At 40.2% G+C, this 21934-nt stretch overlaps 1 protein-coding gene across 2 annotated transcripts in view; it reads right to left on the bottom strand.

The window, feature by feature from the left end:
- Window positions 1-21934, bottom strand: part of rev3l (REV3 like, DNA directed polymerase zeta catalytic subunit) — a 203894-nt gene that overhangs the window by 92220 nt on the left and 89740 nt on the right. The window contains exons 8-13 of one of the 2 annotated variants that reach the window (XM_043687151.1): window positions 21665-21769; window positions 14867-14951; window positions 14635-14774; window positions 8698-8823; window positions 5714-5960; window positions 4006-4130 (exon numbers count right to left, since the gene is read on the bottom strand). In XM_043687151.1, coding sequence (XP_043543086.1) covers window positions 4006-4130; window positions 5714-5960; window positions 8698-8823; window positions 14635-14774; window positions 14867-14951; window positions 21665-21769 — 828 coding nt within the window. Of the gene's footprint in view, window positions 1-4005; window positions 4131-5003; window positions 5075-5713; window positions 5961-8697; window positions 8824-14634; window positions 14775-14866; window positions 14952-21664; window positions 21770-21934 lie in introns of those variants that run through there. The other variant, XM_043687152.1, reaches the window with a different exon arrangement.

The following is a 21934-nucleotide window of genomic DNA, read 5'->3' as shown; positions in this document are numbered from 1 at the left end:
TCTGACCTCAGTGGTGGGAAAGATGCTGGAGTCAATTATAAAGGATGAAATTACGACACATCTGGATAGCAGTAACAGGATAGGTCAGAGTCAGCATGGAGTTATGAAGGGGAAATCATGCTTGACTAACCTTCTGAAATTTTTTGAGGATGTAACTCTGAAGGTGGACAAGGGAGGTCCAGTGGAAGCAGTGTACCTGGACTTTCAGAAAGCCTGTGATAAAGTCCCACATAGGAGGTGAGTGAGCAAAATTAGGGTTCATGGTATGGGAGCAAAGTACTGACTTGGATTGAAAATTGGTTGGCTGACTGGAAAGAAAAAGAGTAGTGATAAACAGCTCCCTTTCAGAATGGCAGGCGGTGACCAGTGGGGTAGATTAGATTAGATTACATTACAGTGTGGAAACAGACCCGCCGAAGCGAAACCCACCCATACCCCTACATTTACCCCTTACCTAACACTACGGGCAGTTTAGCATGGCCAATTCACCTGGCCCTGCACATTTGTGGACTGTGGGAGGAAACCGGAGCACCCGGAGGAAACCCACGCAGACACGGGGAGAACGTACAAACTCCACACAGTCAGTCGCCTGAGGCGGGAATTGAACCCGGGTCTCTGGCGCTGCGAGGCAGCAGTGCTAACCACTGTGCCACCGTGCCGCCCCGCAGGGATCGGTGCTGGGACCACAGCTTTTTTACAATATACATTAATGATATAGAAGATGGTAATAGTGACATTAGCAAATTTGCTGATGATACTGAGCTGGGTGGCAGGGTGAAATGTGAGGAGGATGTTAGGAGATTACAGGGTGACCTGGACAGGTTAGGTGAGTGGACAAATGCATGGCAGATGCAGTTTAGTGTGGATAAACGTATGGTTATCCACTTTGTTGGCAAGAACAGGAAGGCAGATTACTACCTAAATGGAATCAATTTAGGTAAAGGGGCAGTACAGAGAGATCTGGGGGTTCTTGTACACCACTCAATGAAGGTAAGCATGCAGGTACAGCAGGTAGTGAAGAAGGCTAATAGCATGCTGGCCTTCATAACAAGAGGGATTGAGTATAGAAGCAAAGAGGTCCTTCTGCAGCTGTACAGGGCCCTGGTGAGACCACACCTGGAGTACTGTGTGCAGTTCTGGTCTCCAAATTTGAGGAGAGACATTCTGGCTGCTCTGCCCCAGAGGGTAGTGGAGGCCCAGTCTCTGGATTCGTTTAAGAAAGAGTTAGATAGAGCTCTCAAGGATAGTGGAATCAAGGGTTATGGAGATAAGGCAGGAACAGGATACTGATGGAGGATGATCAGCCATGATCATATTGAATGGTGGTGCAGGCTTGAAGGGCAGAATGGCCAACTCCTGCACCTATTGTCTATTGTCATAATGTTGCCATAAAGTGCCCTAGGACACTTTGGTGTGGTAGTATATAAATGAGTTGGTGACTACAAATAAAGAGAGAAAAATCATGGTTGCATTTTAAATACAGTAGATTAGCACTGAAATCTTCAAAACTTTGGACTTTTATATTGCACAACATAATATCAAACCACTTGTTACACTTTATAATGTCTCATCTGAATAATCTCTGCTATAAATAACTTTGGTGGCAGTGGTGATGTGGGATGTCGACAACAAAGTGAGTGACTGACAGATGTACACTTATTTACCAACTGACTCTACCAATGTTTGTGGACTGAAAAACAGTGCTTTCAAATAACTTAATGAGCAGGGAAGATCACACAAGGCTACGTGAGATATTGTATCACTGACCTGCACACGGATAAGGTTAGTGGTGAGGTCAGATGTTGGGCTAGATGGAGAAATGCGAACAACGTGAAGGCTCTCCTCCCAGTGAGGGTTTAGATTTACTGCGAATGGTCCAAGAAATAAAAGAGGAAACTAACATCGCAGATGACTTGCTGAACTTGAGGAAGCCACAGCATAACCTCCATTACCTAACAGCAAAAGGTGTTTTTGGTGGCAATGCAACATAGCTTTCTCAGGTAGCAGATAAGAAAACTCTATCATGGTGACACATTGGGAAGAACCTAACCATACTGGAATTAATCTAGCTGGCTGTAAAGCTCAGAAGGTGTTCATACACACAATTCCTCACTGCTTTGACGACGAATACCAGATATACTGCTGACAACCCTCACATTATGGAAATAATACAACTGCAAGGAGAAAGTTCAATTACTACATCAAAAAAAAAAGTGCTGCACGTCAGAGTCATACAGCACGGAAACAGACCCTTTGGTCCAATCATCCATGCCGAATAAGTTTTCCAAACTAAACCGGTCCTATTTGCCTCGTTTGGCCCATATCCCTTTCCTATCCATGTACCTGCATCTAACACTTCCTCTGGCATTTCATTCCACATATGCACTACCATTTGTGCCAAGTAAATGCCCTTCAAGTCCTTTTTAAGTCTTTCCCCCTCACCTTATGCCTTCTAGTCTTGATCTCCCCAGGGAAAAGACCTTTGCTATTCACCTTATCTTTGTCTCGTATGATTTTATAAACCTCTAAAGGTCACACCTCAATCTCCCATGCTCCAGTGAAAAAAGTCCCAGCCTATCGAGCCTCTCCTTAAAACTCAAATACTTCAGTCCTAGTAGCATCCTTATAAACCTTTTCTGCACTCTCTCCAATTTAATAATATGCTATTTACAGCAAGACAACCAGGGCTGCATACACCATTCAAAGAAGTGGCGTCAACGTCCTGAACAACCTCAATGTGACATTCCCAACTCCTATATTCAATGATCTGAGCAATGAAGGCAAGTGTGCCAAACGCCTTCTTTACCACTCTGTCTACCTGTGACACAACAGACAAAGAACTATGTACCCAAACACCTCTGTCTCTATTCCACAACACTCCCTAACCATTAACTGAGCAAACCCTACCCTTGTTCGTCTTACCAAAGCAAATCCTCACATTTATTTAAATTAACCTCCATCTGCTACACCTTGACCCAATTGATCAAGATCCCTTTATAATCTGGGATTACCTTCTTCACAGTTTACTACACCAACAATTTTGGTGTCATCTGCAAACTTACTAAACATGTTTTCTACGTGCTCATTCAAATGGTCTTCATAAATGACAAACAGTGGACCCAGTACTGTTCCCTGTGGAACACCACTGGTCATAGGCCTCCAGTTCAAAAAAACAACCCTCCTCCACTACCCTCCGTCTCCTACCCGTCAAGCCAAATTTTGTAACTGGCAAGGTCTCCTTGAATCCCATGTGATCTAACTTTACTAACCAGTCTACCATGTGGATCCTCATCAAAGGCCTGTCTAGTATTTGAAGGAAAGAAACTGGAGCCAAACGGTGAGATTAGGGTGGATATGAGCGGAGAGTGTGGAGGAGTTCTGATAGTCAGAATAAAGTCAATGGTGAAAAGCAACCTCAATTCCTGTCTAGGACATGCAAGACTGAAGCTAAAATCCTTGAATCACAGTAAGTAATGGGACTGGCAAATCCTGGCTTCAGTAGGTACAGATCTATTGTCTCAGCTATTAAAACAAAGGCAATATAAATTTTAAAGATTGTTTGAATAATAAGCAAACTCAAGAATGTTTTATGCACACCAGCAAATTAAAGAGCCTGTAGATGTGAGGGCTCTGCAGTTGACTTTATAAATCAGTTCTTCTGTATAATGCAAATAGCTGCCATGGATTCTTTATGCATTAAAATTTTATCCAAATTTACAGGCTTTTGCCTTCAATAGATGACAGGAAATGTTTGTAATAATTTTTTTAAAACATTTCGATCAGATGACCACGCCTAGCCACAGAAGTAGCTACAAGATTAATTAAACTCAAATGTTAAATAGTTCAACAAACTGCTCAAGACATTTAAATCTTCTTTGACCTTGCAACTTTCTTAAAATTATTCAATAGCATTGAGAATGCAAATAGTTCAAATATTTGCATGGTTATATTCTGACCTAGCCCTTCAGTAATCACAAAATTTACACGACAAACAAAGGCACATACCAGTGTTCTCATCTGCAGCTCCATCAAGCTGAGGAATAGAAAGATTCCCTCGCCACTCAGCTTGACTATCAGAAAACATGTTATCTTCCTCAGATGAACAGTCACTTAAATTCTTCTCTGAAAATCTGAAAGATACTTTTATTGTAAAATAATTCTGCAAAAGGTATTAATTGGCTTTAAGAATTTTCAGCATAAACAATAGTCTAATATAACTAAGTTTCACATCTCCAGCATCCGCAAACAAAAACAAATTACTGGAGAAACTCAGCAGGTCTAGCAGCGTCTGTGGAGAGAGAAACAGAGTCCAGTGATCCTTTTTCTAGATTGAAAGCTTTCTGCATTTAGGTTGCTGACAATGCAGTATGCGAATGTAGAATACAAAAACATGGTCTCAGGTTAAGGTTAATCATGACAGACTAATGACTCAATTGTGACCCTTTAGAATTCAGTAATCCAGATGGATTGTGGACAATCTGGGGTGTTTACATTCAAGGCTGGGACAGAGTGCTTTATTTCTCAAAGAAAAAGGGAATATTAGGAGTGTCTAGGTCAGTAGAGGCAAATCAACATCATATTGTGCGGTAAACTCAAGGGGTTGGATGATCTACTCTTGCTCCTATTTAATACTTATCTCATCTATTCAACAAATACACTATCCAGAGCCAATTCCTTTTCAAATGTTGAAAGAAGGAAGTTAAACTCTTTGTCCTTCTTGAATTTGAGAATTTTTAAAAATGAATTAAATTTTATGTAATGACCACTAACCATCAGTAGAATTTTCATAAAAATTCAGCATGAGCAAAGTATTGGATGGTTTCATCTCACCTACATGCTTTAATCAATATAGATTACCCATTATTTGATCTTTGTTGTTCAGTGACACAGGAGGAGATTTCTCATATACATTTGGCCAATACTCTGATGACACTACAGAACTTAGCTCAATTGCTTTTAAAAACAAATTGCTTCAATCCATTCCCAGGCTTCAGCATAATTACCTTTTTATTCATTCACAGGATGTGGGTATTCTGGCTAGAACTGCAGTTATTACCCAATCCTAGAGGCCTTTGAAAAGCTGCCTTCTTGACCTGCTGCATGAGATATAGGTACAACCACAGTACTGTTAGGATAATTCCAAGTTCGTTATCTAATTCAAGTTATCCAAAAAACCCTTTTAGGCATAACTTAAATTATCCAGCAAGACAAATTATGCAACTTCAAGCTAAAACAAATGGAACTATACTATTTCATAAGTTAGACTTCCACTGTAGTATCTGCATGGAGAATCTGACCAAGTCTCTGGCTTTAAAAGCAATTTTTCACTAAACAGTCAGAGGAGTGGAGGGGATATGGAATTAGAAGCTCAGTTGGACAGGATGCAGACGTTGCAAACAATCTGATTCAACGAAAAAAAAGTGGAGGGCTGAGAGAACAGTAATAAGGACCAAATATCACCACTTGGTCAACCCAACATCAAATTTTACTTGGATAAGACTGTAAAGCATGGTACATTAATGATTAAATAATAAATGGAGGAACATTGCAGTGTTGGCATACTGTTGAATCACGAATGCTACAAATCTGATTCATACAGAATAAGTATTGCCTGCAGATGGTGACAATGAATAAAAAGTACCCCAGAAAGTCTGCTACAGGAAGTATTGTATTATTCGTTGTGTTCGAGACACTAAATGTAGATATTGCTTACCTCATTTTTCCAATATTATCTGGAAATTCACCATCCCAACGTTGAGACATTATTAAACTGAGTTCCAATTCTTCTTTTTGAATTTCTGGTTCATTTTCTTCGTCATCACTATTCTGCTGGTAACTGAAACTTCCTGCAGATTGCTGTTGCAAACATCTGACAGGTGCAAATGGAGATCTTGCATTCCCAAACCCGTCTTCCTCTAACCCAGCTAACAGATGCACTACTGCCTGGTCCTGACTGGCACCTATATGAACAGGTCACATATTAAAAAAAAAAGTGTTAGCTTGTGTGTAGGAAAATTCACCAAATTACACAACCGAATACCTTGAGGCTCCATTTTCAAAATAGATTCTTCCACGTCATTTGTGATAATATTTGCAAAGCAGCTTATTGTCCTGGACGGATATAAATCTGCTATCCTTACCCGACTCCAGACCTACTACACAGCTCTCAAATGTGCTCTGAAAGGCTTGCCGAGTCTAAAGAATGAAAACATGCAAACCACCTGGTACTGGTCTCAAGTGTTGGAACTAACAATGACAAACTGAGCCCTGTGGACCCTCAAAAATTCTCCTTTTTAGCATTTGGGGCCTTGTGCCAAAAAACAAGGAGAGCTGTTCCACAAACTCATCAACAACAGTCTAACAGTATATGATTCTGTGCCAGACACCAATCACTACAATCCCTGGGTACGTCCTGCCATACTGGTAGGACAAATCCACAAGAGTTGGCAGCACAATGGTACATGGAGCTGCCCCAGGAATCTCAGCATCGACTGCAGACCCCCAATTGTCACGGCATTAGAAAAAACCTTAAAATTTATGCTCCAATGTCTTATGGAGTTCTTCAGAGTACTATAATACTAGTACTATCTTCCTCTGTAGATTTTCTTCTTAGGGATTTATGTTTCACAGGTCAAAAGACAAGGTACCTTTAAGAGAGCTATGTTTCAGGCAGTCTGTAAATGTTGGTGACTGGGCAGTTCTCTCTCTAACTGTTCAAATTTTTCCCAGTCTTATACCCCAAAGCATCAGATTGTTTCACAAATTATTAATATTGTCAATAAGCTAAATTCAAACTTGATCGGAGGTTGGTATTTTGGGCATAATTTAAACTGTTTGGCCGAATTTGAAATTGTTTTTCTGGTCTCAGGCAACCCAGCTAATCTAGCTGTTCGACCATAAGTTACATTGTTATTTTGTTCAGAACACTGTGCTGTATCAGGTAGTTCTGCTCGTTTTTAAACTCAAAAAAAAAGGTACAGTACCCCTTAAACCTTCATAAAGGCAAGGAATCAAGATACTCATCTCCCATTGCCTCAAAATCTGGCTACCATCTACATGGATGAAATACTCTCCACTTGCCTGGATGCAGTTCCAACAATACTCAAGTAGCTAAAACACAATCCAGGATCAGAGCTGAAAATGTGTTGCCGGAAAAGTGCAGGTCAGGCAGCATCCAAGGAGCAGGAGAATCGACCTTTCGGGCATGAGCCCTTCTTCAGGAATGCTCCTTGGATGCTGCCTGACCTGCTGCGCTTTTCCAACAACACATTTTCAGCTCTGATCTCCAGCATCTGCAGTCCTCACTTTCTCCTACAATCCAGGAACAGCCCACTTGATCGGCATCCTACACACAAACATCAACATTCATTCCCTTCACCATCCAAACTACTACAACATGTACTGCAGAAACACACCAAGATTCCTTTAACACCACCTTTTAAACCTCCAACCTCCACCACCGAGAAGGACAAAGCCAGCAGATGCATTGATATCCCACTACCCACAAGTTCCCCTCAAAACCACATATCATCCTAACTTGGAACAATATCATATTCCTTAATTCACTGTTGCCAGGGGAAAAAAAATCTCCAACTTGCTACCCAACAGCACTGTGGGTACACTGGATTTCTCGGTCTCAAGGACTGTAGTGATTCAAGAAGGCAACACACTGCCAACTTTCTTACACAATTAGGAATGGGCAATAAATGCCCGCTTAGCCAGTGACACCTATATCCTATGAATGAATAAAGAAAAAAGAAGACACTGGGTGTGGAGAAATGCAGAAGGGTTAAGGTAGAGAGTAGGATTTTGCTGCAAAGAATGTGCAAGATGAGGCCAACCTTATGCATGAGTGACAGAAGACAAGGCATGTTCAGGAGATAAAGACAGTTAAGAGAAAAGGTACACAGATGAATAACTCGAAGAAAATTTCACTGAATTTTTCCATTCATGAATTAAAAGGAATTTAACATGATCACTAATTTGAGTTGCAGAAGGTTACAAAGATTTGAGAAGAGGAGGAATAGCTTGCCAGGGCAACACAGTCATACCATATCTCAATTGTGATTGATAAAGGCTTGTCAGAGTACAGAGATGGAAACATGAAAGAGGTCACATTTGGAAGTCTCAAATTAAAAAAAAACTAAGGGGAAATCTTGAAGATGTGAGGGTTGGTTTAGAAAGATTGTGAAGAGATATAATAACAACACTTGAGGGGATGGCGTACCAATACCTACCTAAGAAGAGGGACCAATTATAAATATAGCTATCAAATGAATCCAGAAAAGGAGTTGGGTGGTCAGCAGTTGAGTGGGAACAAGGTCAAATTGAGGTTTATCTTAAGATGAAGTAGTCAGAGAAGACATGAAGTTGGAGGAAAACTAGAAAAATATACAGGTATGTGCTGAGGCAGTGGAGCCTTGGCTTGGTGAGCAAGGTACAGAGGAATATTGTGACTCCTTCCTCTTGCCCATTTCACCTGTTCTTCATGAAGAACAGACCTGTAGCGTGAAACTGAAATATTTTGAGAACCTACTAGCCAAAAGAATCTATTAAAAAAGAAATCAGCGCATTAACTTCTGTTTTCTGCCTCAATAATTTTGATAAAAACCTACCATGAAGGTACACAATAGTGAATTTCAATTTTGTCAAAATATTTCAATGGCACCAAATGGATGTTGAACCTGACATACTCACTGAGAATCGGAGAATGAATTAACCTTTGCGATGAGGGATGGAATGTCTGGCTGCTCTCCATTATGCTTAGAATAGTTTCTTCATCAACAATCGCTTCTTCAGGCTCTGCATTTCCTTGACTCACCCCTTTTTTGGGAGGGAAGAAAAATTCAAAAGAAGAAAAATTACTGTAATTCACTTAAAGATAATTTATGGGAGATGGCATACCAGTCTAGTGATCCAGAGGCCCATGCTCTGGACTCATGCTGTGGTTCAAAACTCACCACAGCAACTGATGGCTTACAATTCAATCTCAGTAATTTTAACCATGACAACTACCATCCATGTCATAACAACCCATCTGACTCCATAATCCAAATTTCCCTTCAGGCAAGAAAAACATTCTCCTTGTTCAATTTGGTCTTCTCAAAACCCACAGCAATAAGTCTGACTTTTAAATGCTCTCCGAAATGGCCAACACACTATTCAGTACAAGATCAATGAGAGATGGGCGATAAATGCTTATCTTGTGAGCAATGTTCGCATACCATTAAAGGATAAAAGTGAAGCAATAAATAATTTTTTTATAATAAATTTGTTCCTTACAATTTCAAGTCACTTTTGCACTGAAGATTTGAATTTAGTTAATCTGATTCAAAAATCTCTGACTTCTAGAAGGAACAGCGTTGAGACAGTTCTGCTAGAACGCCATAGTCGTGTTCCTGTGAAACTTCACTTAATAGAAATAATAGGGCTTCTGGGAAAAAGGTGGGATTAAGAGGCAGACCATCAAAAAAAACTTACGATCTCTCAAAATCACCTAAAAGCCTAACACAGAGTATAGCACAGCCTGATTGGAGGTTTAAATCACATTAATGAAACAAAAGTAAATTTAACACAACACAAAAAATATTAATGCAGGTACAGAGGGTCATCATCATCAACATCGTCAGGTGCAGTTTTGGTTGTAGAAGTGGATGGCTGACATTGATTGTCTTTTGACTGTTTCTTGGGAGTTGAAATAAAAAAAAGACATCCAGTTGCTGCTGCTTTGCACTTTTTCTTCGGTGTTGAAGAGGCTGTTCGTAGGATGCCAGGTGATATCTAATTGAATGAACTTCTACCTTGCTGCGTTCTGCATTGTAATCATTGTCCTCTAAGAGCTATAACTGCCACTCAATTTCCCACAGGATAGAAGACAAGAGAACAGTGGTGCTGCATCCTGGACTTCATTGCTTTCATCTCCAACTTCCACTTCCCCCTCAGCAACAAGCTGTTGTAGATTAGTTGTAGAAAGATCTTCACAGTGGGACTCAAGCAGCATTTTATCATCCTCACTTGCCACTTTTTAAGGCCAACCTGTTTTGCAAGGGCAACACAATACTCTTGATTTTTGGGAACTCCTCCTACAGTTCACATCCTTCAAAATCTTGAAAATAAAAACCTGGGAGAAGTTGCCACCAAACTGCATGCAGGCAGCCCTTACTGACATCACCCCAGACCTCCAAAATAATGTAAGTAGCATTTTTGATGTTGAAGCTCTTCGAAAATTGAAGAACTCTGGCCTTATTATGCCCATCAGTGGCTGTAATCAGCCTCTTGAATGTGCGTCTTAAATAATAAGCTTTAAAAGCTGATATTGCATCCTGGTCCATGGGTTGAATGAACAGGTTGTGTTCAGAAGTAGAAATAGCATAGAATCATAGTATCCCTACAGTGTGGAAACAAGCCACTTGGCCCAAGAGGTCCACAAGAGTAATCTAGGTTGAAACTTTATTGCTGGAACAGCACAGCAGGTCAGGCAGCATCCAGGGAACAGGAGATTCGACGTTTCGGGCACAGGCCCTTCTTCAGGAATCATCTGCAGACCTCACTTTCTCCACAAGAGTAATCTATCCAGACCCATTCCCCTGCTCTATCACTCGACATTTACCCCTGACTAATGCAACTAACCTACACATCCCTGAACACTATGGTAATTTAGTATGGCCAATTCACTGAACCTAGGAGAAAATTAGGACTGTTAATGCTGGAGATCAGAGTCAGGAGTGTGGTACTGGAAAAGCACAGTAGGTCAGCAGCATCCAAGGAGCAGGAGAATTGACGTTGTGGGCATAAGCCTTTCATCAGGTCGTTGATTCTCCTGCTGTTGGGATGCTGCCTGACCCACTGTGCTTTTCCAGCGCCACACTCGTGACAATTCACCTAATCTCCACATTTCTGGATGTTTTCAAAAAGCTCACCAATGGTGGCAGGATGGCTTGGCGCATTATCCAGGATGACAAGAGCCTTGAAATTCAAAATTTTTCCTGCAATACTGTCTAAAAACATCTTCCAAAAAATCAATGAGTTCGGAAAAGATTTGCCAGCCATTCAACCTTGTTTACTTGACCTGAAGGAGACATCTAGAGTAGACTTAATGGAACCCTTCAAGGCTGGCGAATTGGTAGAGTAGTACACCACCATAGACTGAAGCTTTAAGTCACCACTGGCATCGGCACCCAGCAGCATGTTAAAGCCTCAAGTACATGCTTCATTCTTAGAAATGTAGGTTCTTGCTGGCATTTACTTCCAGTATAAACCTGTCCCATCCAAATTGAAGATTTGATCTAAGGTGTAGCCTTCGTCGCCAATACATTTTACTATGGAAGAAAATGTCAGCACACACACTTTCTACACAGGCAGATTCACCAATTAACCTTACATTATGGAATGCCTAGTGGTTCTTAAAACCAGCAAACCACCCATGCTAGCACTAAAGACAGCACATCTGCAAGATTTTGAGCATTTTTCTTTAGATCTTCATAAATGAAGAAGGTTTTCTCATACGGCGAGAAAGGTTGTCCCTGATCACTTTTTTGTTTAATCTCTATCCAAACACTTAGCCAAAGGAACTGGAGATAGAAAGGCTTCTGTGACCTCAGATGTGCTGGCACTCAGACTTATTCCAGCAATACAGCCTGCTTTAATCTTTTCAGCGTTGACTCTAATGGCGCACAAGGTAGACTTCCTCAGTCCTGTTAAGTGAACTGCATCACATTCTCTTCTTACACAAAACACTTTGTGATATCTAGCTTTTTTTCCAGTGCTGACAGCCTTTTATATTCACCACCTGCAACTCTATCACCAGGATGCTTCTTATTAACATTGTCATTATACCACTCATTCTTTCAAAAAAAAAAGTGATAATCTAGGAGGAGTGGGCCTTTCATAGAAAGCTGCTCTGTTGGCAGCGGACACCAGTGCATGTGCAGGACAGCACTAAAACTGGTTTTGACACAGGTGTATGCACAGAACAGTGTGGAGACTTTGGTGTGGACATTGGCGCATGTGCAGAATGAAGTACACCACTAAACAATCATTGCTAGAATCACGCTACTGCAAACATGTAAGCATTCTCCAAACTCCCATTTCTTAATTCCTCAGCAATGTTATAAAGCAAATTATGCTGGCTGAATACATGTTATCCGAGAACTGTCTGTATCCTACAAAGGTGTAACATGGTGTAGTTGTTAGTTATTGCAGGTTAAAAACTTTAACAACTTGCACTTTTCAGTAAGCATTAAAATTTTCCTATATTTCTAATCAACTGTAGTTAGTTATTAAACAAGACCATTCTAAGAGTCAAGGCATGTGATTGCTTGACTGCAACATGAAATCAATATTCTGAAAGCTATCTTACAAAATGTTGAGAATCTTTCCTCCCTAGTTTAGTTATAAGTCAGAAGTGGAAAAGAGTGAGCTATGTACATAGATCTTTCAAAGAGAACTTTACAGCAACTACTTAAAATCAAACACTGAGCTTTAAAAGTACAGAGTGAGGACAGCTAGCTTTTTTCTCAAATGTTTCACGAGTTCCCAGCATCGATAACAAGCTTCATTCACCACTGGTGAGGACAAGAATTTTGTTGTATATAATTTGCACCATGTAAGTTTGCAATATGAAAACGGCAACATTCAAGCAGCAGTGTTCCAAGGAGTTGCTACATTTGAATGATCAGAACATCAACATTCAATACTGCAAAGAAAAACAGTAAGGACTATTGTGAGGTTTTCATTGGTCAAGTGTTCAAGTGTTACTTAACAGTCAGTTTATTCAGTTGATTGGAAATAGAAGGTTCTTAACTCTGGGCTGCTAGTCAGTCAGACATTTAGGAACAGGAAAAAAAAAAGGATCCATCTGAAAAGGTGCTGCTATAGCAGCCTCTGAGCCATTTGGACTAGAGGGATTCAGGGGGTGCAGCTAAATATTGAGATTAGGGCTCAGGAAAAGTCCTGGGAGTTGTCAGGGTTTAGAGGATGTGATGTGCCAGCAGTTCAGCACAGTTTAGAATGGACGTAAAGGAAACTCAAGCAGTTTCCACTTTTGTGCAGCAGGGCAAATTCAAAGCTTGGAGAAATGAAAGGGTCTGGACTGACTTAGTGAAGCTTGTGTTAAAGTTAAAGCTAAAGTTGTGCCCATAAGTGTTTACATTGCACAGTTTATAGAATCCAGGGGAGCTCAGACATAGGAATGGATGATGGGACCAACTTGAAAGGGTTCAGAAAAGATTTACAAGGATATTGCCAGGGTTGGGGGATTTGAGCTATAGGGAGAGGCTGAACAGGCTGGGGCTGTTTTCCCTGGAGCGTCAGAGGCTGAGGGGTGACCTTATAGAGGTTTACAAAATTATGAGGGGTATAGCAAGAGTAAATAGACGAAATCTTTTCCCTGGGGTCGGGGAATCCAGAACTAGAGGGCATAGGTTTAGGGTGAGAGGGGAAAGATATAAAAGAGACCCAAGGGCCAACTTTTCACACAGAGGGTGGTACGTGCATGGAATGAGCTGACAGAAGAAGTGGAGGAGGCTGGTACAATTGCAACATTTAAAAGACATTTGGATGGGTATATGAATAGAAAGGGTTTGGAGGGAGATGGGCCGGGTGCTGGCAGGTGGGACTAGATTGGGTTGGGATATCTGGTTGGCATGGACGGGTTGGACCGAAGGGTCTGTTTCCAGGCTGTACATCTCTATGACTATGACTCTATGTGAGCAGTTGTTGAGCGAGTAATTGATAAAGTAGCTTTTGAGAAGATCCAAAGCTAAGATGTTGGAATCTTGTTGCTTAGTTCTACTAGTAAGTAGTTGGCATCTACTACTTTGTCAACTTTAAAAAGGTTACTGGTAGATTGCCAAAATTATGTAATGATCTGGCTGTCTGATCAGGGGCAATAACACACTATTGACACTATTACTAACATCTTAATGTTTCTAAAAATGGAATGTTGCCAGTATTTCTTGCAATCGCTTCAATTGAATGCATGTTTAGACCATTTCAGAGGGTAGATAAGAGTCAATCTCATTGCTGTGGGTGCAGAGTCACGTATAGGCCAGCCTAAGTTAGGATGGCACATTTCCTTTTATTAAGAACATTAGTGACATTACAATGGCTGTGTCTCCTGCAAGGCTTACGTTGTGCATGGAGAAAGATATATGTGCACAATTTGTGAAACACTCTCAGGAAAATACATGGTAGTTCCCAAAGCAGCATAAAAGAAAAAAAATCAATAAACATAGCAAATGGGATTTAAGTCACTAGCAGTACAGCTAGGTATGCTACACCTGTGATTTGTATGTGAATGGTGTGCGCTTTGAGGGTGTGTCAGCTGGTATTTGCTTTTATGACGATTAACAAAGTTATATGGTAACCATTAGACTAGTTTTTATTTCCAGATTTTATTTAATTAGTTTATTTCACCATCTGCCACAGTGTCATGGGATTCAAAAATATGTCCCAGAACACTAGCACTGGGCTCTGGATTATCAGTCCATTGACTGAATCATTAAACAACTGCGTCCCTCTAATCTACATTCTTTAATTTGAAAACTATAGAAGTTGCTCAATTCTTGAATTTGCAATATCAGGTAAATCAAAAAAAATTACAATAAATGACAGCTCAGAAACAACATTGCTTACTGTGCTCATCATTGTGTATTTCAACCAGATTGGCAGGTGTGCAGGAAAGGCCATCAGGAGATGATGTATCCAAATGCAAGGTTACATTAGAAGGGAGTGTTTCCAACTCTTCATTCTCCTCCACAGATTGTGACAGAAAACTGGTTTAAACAGCAAAAGACAAGCTTGTAAAAATATGTATTAAAATAAAAAGGTGTATGTACAAAATAAAATGAAATGGGAATCTACTTACACGGAATAGTTATTTTGCTGTAGGATCTCCTTTATTCTGCGTTGAAAGATCCTTTCACTCTCTGCAAGATGTACAAATCCACGGTCTACAAATAACAGCATAAAACCTAACATAAGAATGTTTCCCTTTAGGGAACAAAAGGAGTGTCAAACAAACTTATATTGGTGATCGCATGGCCACTAGACTGTGTATTGCACCCCAAGAAAAACTGCAATAAAAATACTGCATGGCCTGGATTTGGATTATTTTCCCATAAAACGGTATTTATAATACTGAGGAGATCATTGCAAATCACATCAGAGAGTCATTACAAAAATGAAGAAAAAAAAAAATCACAAAATATATCATCATCAAATACTTTTTGACATCAGTATTACTCGTTTCTCCCTTTCTGTACCATTTCGTGGATTTCTTCCTACTGGGACCGAGTTTAAGCGCATAAATTTCCAACATTGAAAAATGCTTCACTTCATTCAGGATAACTTTCAAGCAGCATTTCTATAACTACTGTTCAACTAAAAAGACTAAGTTATTAGGCATTTATCCAAAAGGATGCAAAAAAAAAATGAAATAAAAGATGATTTGAAAAAGACGAGAGATTTGCTTAGCAGGAAAATGACCGTGCCCCTCAACTTTCTTGGGTAGTAAAGGGCACAACATATAATTAGCTCTGTCAAGTCTATGTTAATGAAGAAAAGATGCTTCTAGAAGCAACTTGTTGCATCAAAATATCATTTGGGGAAGAAATCTAGAATCTGCAGTTGACAGTTATGTTTTTGATACACAACATCCAGTACACCTAAAGGAAATCCAACCAAACTAGTCCATACTAGCATTTACATTCTATTTGAGCCTCCTCCCATTTTTTCTGATTTAACAGTTAATCAGAATAACACTCCATTCCATTGGCTCTCATGCTTAACTAGCCTCTCATTACATATTTCTACATTACTCATCTCAACTACATTCTACAGTAGGGATCACTTCACCACTCTGTTGTTTGGGACTATGTGGAATGAAACACCTTAGAAGGAAGAAAGCAAACCCAAAGATTTAACTCAATTTCAAAGAAAAATTCAGCTTTCAGAACAGTGAAATGATTCTCCAGATTATTAAGTTGGAGCCTTATTTGTCAATTATTTAAATCTGCATTATTATAAAGATTATATAGCTTAGTTTCCTAATTTAGTTAAGAATGATTAACAGCTCAGTGCATCAATAACCTTTTGAATTGACCATGGTATTTTCATTTTTAAATAGCTGCAGACCATATCAAATTTCCCCTGAAGATATTTAAGAGAGAAAAAAAAATTAAGGTTTTAGTTCATTCTCCAAGTGGGGAATTTTCTGAAAGAAATGGTGTTAACTTTTAAGCAGCAATGTTACGAATTTTATTAAATCCCAGATGAGGTATACAACATGCAGGAGATACAATACCACAGTCAAATTTTACCCTTGGATCCACAAGCAGTCAAAGAGGAGGACCAATTCCAAACAAGAGATCTCGGTGTTAAAAAGCTTGCCCAAAGGCAATTCACCTCAACTTGGTGTAACCCAAAACAGACCACCTTCCTAACCTGGGATGGAAATGTGTTGCTGGAGAAGCGCAGCAGGTCAGGCAGCATAAACAGACCACCTTCCTAACCTGGACATGTGTGGAAAGACTGCTTCCCTGGGAACAGCTTGATGATGACACAGGTAGTGTCGTGGGACTGGAAAGTAGTAATTGGTGTCAGCAGAAAAAGGTCACACCTGTACAGTGACATATTATTGCTACACTGAGATCATGCTTGGGGATCTAAAGTTGCAATATGGGCTGTAAAATACTTTAGTCAATAATAAAAAAAAAAAAGATGCCCAACAGAACAGCTGTGCTTTAATGAAGGTAGTTTCGATGCATCATGTAAATCTCTTGCCAAACTCCTACTTATTCAGAGGAACCGACAACCGAGTTGAAATACTTCCAGTTGGTTAATCATAATCACATGAACAAGAAAGGTGGTTGATCATTTCTACAGGTTATTCTTCTAATGCACTCTGGTCATGTTCCCATTATCTGAGGATAACTCATTCTGCTGGCCATGCACTAACCTACACCAAGTCTGGTTCATCTATCACCTTTGTATTCATTGACTGATCCCCATTCAAACAGTGCCTCAATGCTCAATTTAATAGTGTTCCCAAACATTTCAATGTTCTTACCCTTATCTCTAACTTATGAGATTTATAGATGAAATTAGTACCTCTCTAATTCTAATCATGTGTGCATTTGACTTTAATTGCTTGACTGATGGTTAGCTTTACAACTGCCTGATAGCTCAAGAATTCCTTCCCAAAATCACTACTTTACATCTCTTTGCTTCATTAAGGTATGCCTTAAAACTGACCCCTCTTATGGGGTTGATAATTCTCCAAGAATGTCCTTTAGGAATTAATATTTAATCTCATAGATAGTCACAGGTGAGGTGCTGGAAGACTGAAGGCTGACTAACGTGATGCAACTGTTTAACAAGGGTGGTAAAGACATGCCAGGGAACTACAAACCAGTGAACCTGATGTCGGTGGTGGGCAAGTTGTTGGAGGGAATCCTGAGGGACAGGATGTCCATGTATTTGGAAAGGCAAGAACTGATTAGGGAGAGTCAGCATGGCTTTGTGTGTGGGAAATCATGTCTCACAAACTTGACTGAGTTTTTTGAAGAAGTAACAAAGAGGATTGATGAGGGCAGAGCGGTAGATGTGATCTACATGGACAAGGTGCCCCATGGGAGACCGGTTAGTAAGGTTAGATCTCGCCATTTGGATACAGAACTGGCTCAAAAAGGTAGAAGACAGAGGGTGGTGGTGGAGGGTTGCTTTTCAGACTGGAGGCCTGTGACCAGTGGAGTGCCACAAGGATGGGTACTGGGTCCACTACTTTTTGTCATTTACATAAATGATTTGTATGTGAGCATAAGAGGTACGGTAGTAAGTTTGCCGATGACACCAAAATTGGAGGTGTAGTGGACAGGGAAGAAGGTTACCTCAGATTACAACAGGATCTGGACCAGATGGGCTGAGAAGTGGCAGATGGAGTTTAATTCAGATAAATGTGAGGTGGTGCATTTTGGGAAAGCAAATTCTAGCGGGACTTATACACTTAATGGCAAGGTCCTAGGGAGTGTTGCTGAACAAAGTGACCTTGGAGTGCAGGTTCATAGCTCCTTGAAAGTGGAGTCACAGGTAGATAGGATAGTGAAGGTGGCATTTGGTATGCTTTCTTTTATTGGTCAGAGTATTGAGTACAGAATTTGAGAGGTCATGTTGCAGCTGTACAGGATATTGGTTAGGCCACCGTTGGAAAATTGCATGCAATTCTGGTTTCCTTCCTATCGGAAAGATGTTGTGAAACTTGAAAGGGTTCAGAAGAGATTTACAGGGATGTTCCCAGGGTTGGAGGATTTGAGCTATAGGGAGAGGCTGAATAGGCTGAGGCTGTTTTCCCTGTGGCGATGGAGGTCAAGGGGTGACCTTATAGAGGTTTACAAAATGATGAGGTGCATGGATAGGATAAATAGACAAAGTCTTTTGCCTGTGGTCGGGGGGTGTCCAGAACTAGAGGGCATAGGTTTAGGGTGAGAGGGGAAAGATATAAAAGAGACCCAAGGGGCAACTTTAACACACAGAGTGGTGCATGTATGGAATGAACTGACAGAAGAAGTGGAGGAGACTGGTACAATTGCAACATTTAAAAGGCATTTGGATGGGTATATGAATACGAAGGGTTTGGAGGGATATGGACCAAGTGCTGGCAGGTGGGACTAGATTGGGTTGAGATATCTGGTCAGCATGGATGGGTAGGACAGAAGGGTCTGTTTCCATGCTGTACATTTCTATGACTCTGACTCCTGGATACTGCTATGATGAAAACCTGGGAGACAAACTACACAATAAATGAACTAAACTGCTCAAAGAATGTTTGTGTAAAAAAAAAGACAGATGAGAGAAGGCAGGCTTTGGACTGGCAGGATGTTTGCAGCTGGAAAGGCTGTGATAAAGCCTCCAGGAAGTTATCCAGCCAGACTTGGCAACCTTACTCTTTCCGCCAAAGCTTTTTGGCTTGTCTTGAACATTGCCTGATGTGACTGCATCAAGTTTTAGTTTGATAATGTTCCTGTGAAGTGCTTTGGCTGTTTTACATTGTCAAAGGCAAGTTATTGATGCAAATTAATGCATCAACTCATTCAGAAAGTCCTGGAGAAACTCAGCAGGTCTGGTGACATTTGTAGAGAGTTATTGTTTCAAATCCAGTGATTCTTTGACACAAATCTGAAAGTAACAGACTTCCAGCACCTGCTGTTCTTTGCTTTTATTGTAACAACGCATCATTGCTCATCATGAACAATAAATTTGAGCACATTGTTAATCATTTGACTTGCACGGCAATCAGACGCTCGCCTTAAATCGCAAGATCTTCATTCCTCACTGGTCATTCCATCAGAGTTGACCCACACGACTCATTTTTCCAGCGACAACCCAACTTCCTTTTTGCACGAACACAAGTAGAAGATATCAGAGGGAGAAGTGACAGATTTGGATGTGCTGAGATACATTTCTGTTATGGTTTTGGTAATTGTTCTTGTGACTTATATTCAAGATTGATTTACGGAGTACCCATGTGATTATTTTATTCACAGCATGGAAACAGACCCTTTGGTCCAACTAGTCCACACCAACCATGTTCCCAAACTAAACTAATCCCACCTTCCAGCATTTGGTTCATATCCCTCCAAACCTTTCCCATTCATGTACTTATGCAAATGCATTTTAAATGTAGTAAGTGTACATGCATCTATCACTTTCTTTGATATTTCATTCCACTGTGTAAAAAGATCACCCTCATGTCTTTTTTAAATTTTTTCCCTTCTTACCTTAAAATCACGCCCCTTAGTTTTGAACTTCCCTACAGGGAAAAGACCTTTGCTATTCACCTCATGATTTTATAAGCCTTTAGAAGAAGATCACCCCTCAGCCTTCTACACGTGATAAAAATGTTCCAACCTTTTCAACCTATTGTTATAATTCAAATCCTTTACTCCCTGTAATATCCTGGTAAAACTTTTCTAAACCCTCTCCAGTTTAATATCTTCCCTCTAAAAGGACAACCAGAACTGCACAAAGTATTCCAGTTGAGGCCACACCAATACCCTACACAACCTCAACACGACATCCCAACTCCTATACTCCAAAGGTCTGAATGATGAAGACAAGCATGAACACCTTCTTGACCACTCTGTCGACCTGTTACAGGAATTTCACAGAATTACGGTTTTGTAACGCAAAGGCCTTGGTTCTACAATACTATTCAGGGACCGACTATTTACTGTGCAAGCCCTGTCCTTGTTTGTTTTACCAAAATTCAATACCTTACATTTATCCAAATTACACTCCACCTACCCTCCTCAACCCACTGAGCCAACTGATCAAGATCCTTCTGTAGTCTAAGATATTCGTCTTCACTGTCCACTAAACCACCAATTTTGATGTCACCCACAAACTCTCTAACCATGCCTCCTATTTTCTCATCCAGATCATTTATATAAATGACAAACAAAAGTGCACCCAGTACAGATCCTTGTGGAGCACCATTGGTCAAAGGCCTCTAGTCCAAAACAAATGCCCACCACCTCCACTCTGTCTCCGACTATGAAGCCAATTTTATATCTAACTAGTAAGCTCACCTAAATCACATTTGATCTACCTAACAGAACCTTTATGAAAAGCTTTACTAAAGTTCACGTAAAACAACATTTACCACTCTGCCCTCAATTGTTTGGTTACTTGCTCAAAAAATTCAGTGATGTCTGTTCGACATCATTTCCCTTTCACAAAACCACACCGACTATCCCTAAATCATTCCTTGTGTCTCCAAATGCACAAAAAAAACCTATCTTTGAGAATCCACCACCAATGTCATATTCACAGATCTATAGTTCCCAGGCTTCTCTTTACAGCCCCTCTTAAATAAAGGCACATTAGCCACTCTCCATTCCTCCAGCACCCCACCCATGGTTATAGATGATATACAAGTTTCTGCTTGGGGCCCTGCAAATTCTTCCCTAACTTCCCACAACACAGAGATAAACGAGATCAAGTTTTGAAGATTTCTCTCTCTTTAGTGTTTTCTAAGACCTTCAGCTCTTCCTCTTCTGCAAGATGAACGGTTTTCAAAATATCCATACGTTTTAGTTTTCTAGCCTCCATTTCTTCTGCACTATAACAACTAATGTGAATATTCCTTTAAATATTCAGTTAATATCTCTCCCATCCAAACAAAGATGACCTCTATCTTTAAAGGGACCTTTTTCTCTCTCTCTCGTTGCTCTTATTTGCACTTGTATAATCTCCTTGGATTATCAAGGCTCTCATACACCCTCTTTTTCCCTGAAAAATGCCCTTCGCACTTTATACTCTTCAAGAGATTAATTTGAATCCAGTTGTCTAAATTTAATATGATTCATTTTTATTCTTGACTAGAACTTCAATATCTTTATTCATCCATTGTTCCCTAATTTTACCAGTCTTGCCTTTCACTCTAAAGGGAATGTTATGCCTCTGAACTCTCATTATCACACTTTTGAAAACTTCCCACTTATTAGACATCTCTTTACCTGCAAAGGGTCTGCTCCAATCAACTTTTGAAAGTTGTCTCGTACTATTAAACTTTGCTTTTCTCCAATTAAGAACTTGAAATTTAAGTGGAAGGCTTATCCTTTTCCACAACTAGTCCCAGAAAGTTGTGCAGCTGTAAAACAGTTACCTTGTGAATCAGGTGACTCAATCTGAGAGGGCATATTGTTCTCACGACGACGCTGTTTCTCATCATCCCAGATGGCCTGCAAGCCAGGGTTTCGGCCAATCTGAGCTAAAAACAAAAAATGGAAAATAGTCAAACATTCCTGTTCCAAAGCCAACTGGACCCCAGCTGTGTATTACAACAGACACTTGGTTCACTTTGGAACAGTGTGCGCAATTCTGGTCGCTTTCCTATCGGAAGGATGTTGTGAAACTTGAAAGGGTTCAGAAAAGA

The sequence above is a fragment of the Chiloscyllium plagiosum genome, chromosome 3 (genome assembly GCF_004010195.1).
Source record: "Chiloscyllium plagiosum isolate BGI_BamShark_2017 chromosome 3, ASM401019v2, whole genome shotgun sequence".
NCBI classification, from domain to species: Eukaryota; Metazoa; Chordata; class Chondrichthyes; order Orectolobiformes; family Hemiscylliidae; genus Chiloscyllium; species Chiloscyllium plagiosum.
The sequence above is the reverse complement of the archived record's forward strand: the minus strand, read 5'-3'. Positions and strand labels throughout refer to the sequence as shown.